This window comes from Camelina sativa, chromosome 11, assembly GCF_000633955.1.
Source record: "Camelina sativa cultivar DH55 chromosome 11, Cs, whole genome shotgun sequence".
NCBI lineage: Eukaryota > Viridiplantae > Streptophyta > Magnoliopsida > Brassicales > Brassicaceae > Camelina > Camelina sativa.
Genome location: NC_025695.1, coordinates 22,874,519 through 22,881,331, shown reverse-complemented (window position 1 = coordinate 22,881,331; position 6,813 = coordinate 22,874,519). Strand labels below are relative to the sequence as shown.

At 38.0% G+C, this 6,813-nt stretch overlaps 1 protein-coding gene across 1 annotated transcript; it reads left to right on the top strand.

Moving 5' to 3' along the window:
• On the top strand, window positions 4,139-6,813 carry LOC104728231 (cation/H(+) antiporter 24-like). Its single transcript, XM_010447249.1, has 2 exons — window positions 4,139-4,438; window positions 4,534-6,813. The coding sequence occupies exons 1-2, from the start codon at window positions 4,139-4,141 to the stop codon at window positions 6,811-6,813; spliced, it is 2,580 nt and encodes an 859-aa protein (XP_010445551.1).

Here is a 6,813-nt window from a genome sequence, read left to right as displayed (position 1 = left end):
CCAACACCCTCAGCTATCACACTCTGGTCCGCAATCTCACTAACCGCTGTGACTCTGCCGCTACCATGACCACGTCCGCGTCCACGACCACGTCCGCGTCCTCGACCACGACTAGCAACAGCGCCCCCTCTAACCATCTGCACTACTATGAACAGAAGGCTAAGCACACAATTAACATAACACAAAAACATAAACTCACCGTGGAATCACACTGTAGGCTCGAAGAGGATGTTCTAGGACTCCATGTCATACACAATTTACTAACTCACATAATCAATCAAGACATGCAATCCAAAACATCTACAGCACAAAGCCTAGTGAACCCAAACCTAGAACCGTAAGGGCTATGATACCAAACTGAAACAATCCGACCCGTTTTTTTTTTTAATAATAAATAATAACAATAATAATACATAAATTACAACTAGTGGTCCCATACCCACTAGCCACCTAACCTCAATCACAACCAAAAGCAAAAAAACAATTACCAATAACCAATAAATATCCAATAGTAAATAACCAATAAATATCCAATAATAAATAACCAATACTAAACCATAACATAATCCAATAATTAATCATCAGGAAACATGGAATCAGCAACCTAGCAATGTTCTAATGACCCAAATCTAGGAACCTAGCAATGCTAGACAACATCCAATCGAGTCCCTAGAACATCCTCCTCTTCATTGCCTTGATTCCACGATCACACTTTGCCTTTACCTGCACCACAAACACATATTGAGATGCATGAATATTTGATAAACACTCAGTCAGACAATCCTCCCATCAACTAGGCTATACACACAAGCAATAAGATCTCTACATGCCACATACAACAAACAATACAAACAAACCAAGCAATATGCAAAGCAATCACGTCATCGTCGTAACTGAGGAAGGGTGTCGACCGACACTGACACGTGCTCGACAAAATCCGAAATCCTAGTGGTGTCGACCGACACCTCTACATGGTGTCGATCAACACTCGCTAAAGTTGTCGAGCCGTCCTCGCGTTGGTGTCGACCGACACCAGTCGATTCCCTTCAGTCAGAAACTCCGAATCTCACCTCCAAGCTCCTCCAATCCGCTTCAAGCATTCCTAGAAGCAAAACCCAGCCACAACAGTCACGAAAAACCAAAGGAAACTCAACAGAAACAATCACATAAGCACAAATTCACAAAAAGCTAGAGATCTTAGCTTGGATAAGCCATGGTCATGCACTCACCTCTCTGCAGGGAGATTCTGACAAACAATGACGAATCCCACACTCCCAGCAACCTTCTAGCTTCTTCCTAGTTTCAAATCTCCCAAGAAAAGCCAACCAATCACCCAGAAATCACCAAAAAGCTCAAGAACACACTTTCTCTTTGTTTTCTCTCAAAGCGGCGTGAGACAAAAACATAACACGACCCTAGGTCATTTTCTCCCTTTTAAACCTCGGTTCAATGGTTTCCTTAAACCAAACCGGTCCAAATCGATCAATAACTCAATCTGGTCGAACCAGAAAACATTGGTGTCGATCGACACCACCCTTGGTGTCGACACCCACCCCCAAAAGGCAGAGTTTTGGTTCACGGGTGTTACATTTCTATTTCCAAAATCAATTTTTACTTCATAAAAAATGAATATTAATATTACTATTCAGTTAATCAGTACGAAAATTACCAATCATCTCAAATTTGAATATAACTAAACAGAAAATTATCACATATTTTATTTACTTGAATCAAAACTCAGTTATATATTCATATAAAAAATAATATATCTATTTTCATAAAGGCAGTATTGTAAATCAATATATAATACAAACAACTATCGATTTATAGATGAAACATATTTCTATATAAAACAACCTATAGTCATTAAACATTTTGGCAATTATAATAGATTATATATATATATAGTTAATCCAATATTGAATGTACTTACTACTTATTATTCTCCGCTTAAGATGCTGGTTGATTTCACACATAAATAATTAATATAATAAATATTAGAGGGGAACAATAATAGTTAAAAACCTATAACAATAATATTTAGGTGTATGATGTAGCATCACAATGTGCACATCTAAGAAAGATGGTCGGCCAAGGACGATCAGGTTCATTGCTCTCACACGCTCCTCTCTTTTTTGGCAGTCAGAATCCAAAACCTTTTCAAACTTTTAAAATATTTCATATTCAGTATCTTTTGTTGTTAAGATTTCAATTTGAGTGTATTATGACTAGAACTAAATATACAAATTCCTTTAACCTATATAAAGTTGTAGATAAGTCTTTGTCGTCAAGATAGTTTATTGGACAATCATCTCAACCGTCAATTTTTTTGTTGATCACCGGTTTTCCATCTCCCAATAAACTGAATATTTCCAACTGTAGAAAATATAATAGAACAAAATTTTATTTTTACCTTGATATTTCATAATCAGATATTTTTTATAAAAAAATAGAAATATAGAAATCCATATTGTTTTCTATAATACAATTAGTTTTCTAATCAAAAAAGCATGGAGCAGATAAATATATACTTGTGACAACAAAAAAAAAACCAAACATATACGAGCCAATATGCTCTCATTTTCTAAAAAACTAACTTGAACCACATTTTTTTACAGCTATAACAAAAATTTCGGTTTGGATCCATACCAATAGAATGATAACCCTCGATGAATAGATGGTTAAAGAGAGTATCTTAAGATTACTTAAATGAAAACAAAAAATTATTTAAATATATTTTAGTATTGTAGACACAACGATAAATATCAAATTTACCAAAAAATTGCAATGGTTCATAAGATAAATCAAAAGTTTTAATGGTTCATTAAATAAACAAAATTTACCGTGGTGTAATTAAAATGTTGCAACAATTCATTTAAATATATTTTAGTTATTTAATACTAATAAATAATAATTTATGAATAGTTTATCCAAGTAATGTGATCTTAAATATTAATTATACCAATATTGTAATGGTTCAATTAAACGGCTAAAATATATTTTTTAATATATAAAATTAACAATTTATGAAGATGTATACCTAGAGACTGAATATAATTAAATATTACAACGATTAACAAAATATATCAAACTGCAATAAATTTTTCACAGTGATGAAACGTCATTTCTAACAAATTCTCTTTTAACTAATATTACAAATATATAAAAAAAGTTTTGAATACAATGATAAGAAGTTATTTATATATAGATTTCTAAAGATGTGAACATTTGAATAGACACAACTGTTTGTAAAAGACACAACTCTATATTCAACAGACGCAACTTTTGAGAGAGACGCAACTGTAAAAAAATTCTATCAAAAATATAAAACTCTCTTTTAACTAATATTAATATAAAGAAAATTTGAATACAATGATGAGAAGTTATTTATATATAGATTTCTAAAGATGTGAACATTTGAATAGACACAACTGTTTGTAAAAGACACAACTCTATATTCAACAGACGCAACTGTAAAAATTTCTGTCAAAAATATAAAATAAAGAAAATTTGAATACAATGATGAGAAGTCACTTATATATAAATTTATAAAGATGTGAACATTTAAATAAACACAACTATTTGTAAGAGACACACCTCTACATTTAACAGACGCAACTTTTTAGAGAGATGCAACCGTTGAAATTTTCTGTCAAAAAAATATATACATATATTATGAAAATGTACGACGAAAAATCGCAACTATTGTTGGCATTTATTCAGATTGTTATTATTATATAGATAGATTAATAAAAATGGTAACTAAAAAGAAGAAAAAGAGATGAAAGTATAATTGGTTCTAGGATATGTTAAAAGAAAACAAATCCCAGTGGTTCACTTTCGTTGGCTACTTTAATTGTGATAAAAATAGATCGTGACATAGATACCGCGAAACATATGTATTTTATTCCATTTGGAGGGAAAAGAAAAAAACAAATACAGAGAAAAAAAAAAGTAATAATAATGATGAAAAAAATGAAGAGTAAGCGAAAACTAAAAATTGTTCCCGAAATGACGCACGTCCACATCTGTTGAAAAAAAGATACGTCAGTCAAAAATGATCTATTGTCTTTCTCTCTATCCATGATCATTATCGTTTGCTTTACGTCAAAATTCTTGATATGAAAGATTAGTTTGCATGGTTAGGCATTTCCCCATCAATGACGTCCAGAGTGTCCTACCTGCCCATTTTGGGTTCTGGCCGGGTAACTCAACCACTCCCGGAGAAGTCACCAGCCGTGTTTTCTCCCCCAAACTTCCGGTGGTTTGCCGAAAACTTCATAGTAAGCAGCCGTTTGGAATGTTCAAAGGCGAAAATGGGATGAACTACGCATTTTCGACCTTTTTGATTGAAGCAATCATCATCATTTTCTTCATCAAATTCGTTAGCTTCCTCCTTCGACCTTTTCGCCAACCTCGTATAGTCAGCGAGATCATTGTTCGTCACCCATATCTTATATTTACATTTTCCTTATAGTTGATAAAATCCATTTTGGAGCTAATATTTGACAAAAGTGTTTTGTGTGCTTGAAGGGTGGAATGATGATAGGACCATCCTTGTTGGGAGGAAGCAGAAATTTCAATTACTATCTATTCCCACCGATCGCGAATTACATATGCGCAAACATAGGACTATTGGGATTCTTTTACTTCCTCTTCATCACGGCCGCCAAGACGGACGTCACATCCATTGGGAAGGCACCAAGAAAGCACAAGTACATTGCCGCCATCGGCATTGTAGTGCCGATTATCTGCGTGGGATGCGTGGGGATGGCCATGCGAGACCAAATGGATGAAAACTTGAAGAAGTCTTCGTCCATTGGAGGGATCGTTTTCGCCTTGGCTTTCACCTCTTTCCCTGTTATTTACACCGTTTTGAGAGACATGAACCTTCTCAACTCGGAGGTGGGCAAGTTTGCCATGTCGGTGGCTCTCCTTGGAGACATGGCAGGGGTTTACGTGATTGTTCTTTTTGAAGCCATGACGCATGCTGACGTTGGAGGAGCTTATTCTGTCGTCTGGTTTCTAATATCGGTGCTTATCTTCGCCGCTTTTATGCTTCTGGTTGTTAGAAGAGCCTTTGATTGGATTATCTCCCAAACGCCTGAAGGAACACTTGTGAACCAAGACTACATCGTTATGATTCTCATGGGTGTCCTTGTCTCTTGTTTCCTCACTGACATGTTCGGTCTTGCTATAGCCGTGGGACCAATTTGGCTAGGGTTGCTTGTCCCTCATGGTCCACCGTTGAGTTCGACGTTGTCTGTTCGGAGCGAGACCTTTATCTATGAGTTTTTGATGCCTTTCTCTTTTGCTTTGGTGGGACAAGGCACTAATGTCCACTTCATTAGAGATGAGATATGGCCTGACCAGCTCTCTCCTCTCGTCTACATGACCGTTGTCGCCTTCATAACCAAGTTTCTCTCTACCGCTGCCGCTGCTCTCTTCTTCAAAGTCCCTGCTAGGGACAGTATCACGCTTGGTTTGATGATGAATTTGAGAGGCCAGATGGATATCTTGGTCTACTTGCATTGGATCGATAAACGTATTGTGAGCTTTCCCGGTTTCACAATCATGGTTTTGCATGCGGTTGTTGTTACGGCTGTAGCGACACCACTCATCAGCTTTCTCTACGATCCCAATAGGCCTTACAGAAGCAGCAAACACCGCACCATCCAGCATACTCCTAACAACACCGAGATGGGGCTGGTTCTTGCAGTGTCCGACCACGAAACCTTGTCCGGCTTGATCACCTTCCTCGACTTCGCCTATCCCACTAAAAATAGTCCCTTGTCTATATTCGCAGTCCAGCTGGTGGAACTAACAGGGAGAGCCACGCCGTTGTTTATTGACCACGAGCAGGGAAAGGAGGAGGAAGAAGAATACGATGAGGAAGAGGAAGAGAAAGAGCGTACGCAAAGTGGGAGAGTAGACCAAGTGCAGAGCGCCTTTAAGTTGTACCAAGAGAAAAGAGATGAGTGCGTGACGCTGCGTGCCTACACCGCTCATGCTCCAAAGCGCCTCATGTACCAAGACATTTGCGAGCTGGCCTTGGCCAAGAAAACCGCTTTCATTCTCTTACCTTATCAGAAAGAGCGTCTTGAAGACGCAGCCCCTACCGAGCTACTTGACTCCGGCATGTTATCCGTAAACGTAGACGTTTTATCACACACACCATGCTCAGTCTGTATCTATTACGACAAGGGACGGCTTAAAAACGCCGTGGTTCGGTTATCCATGGACCTACAACACTCAACAAACTCAAGCCGTTATAAGCAAGAAACGTACCGTTTCGTGGTTCTGTTTTTAGGAGGAGCTGATAACAGAGAGGCTCTACATCTAGCCGATAGAATGTCGACGAACCCGGACGTAACCTTGACGGTGATCCGATTCTTGTCGTACAACCACGAAGGAGAGGACGAGAGAGAGAAGAAGCTAGACGATGGGGTAGTTACATGGTTTTGGGTCAAGAACGAAAGCAACGAGAGGGTCAGTTACAAGGAGGTTGTAGTCAAGAACGGTGCTGAGACACTGGCTGCGATCCAGGCAATGAACGTCAACGACTACGATCTATGGATAACCGGGAGAAGAGAAGGGATCAACCCAAAGATTCTAGAAGGGTTAGACACATGGAGTGAAGACCACCAGCTTGGAGTCATTGGAGACACCGTGGCTGGGAGCGTCTTTGCCTCAGAAGGGTCAGTTTTGGTGGTGCAGCAACAAGTGAGGAACCAAAAAGGTGGTGATGGTTTCTTGAACGGCAAGTTTGATTACAAGAGTTTAGTTTCTCTTTGGTCTCATCACTCTCATTAA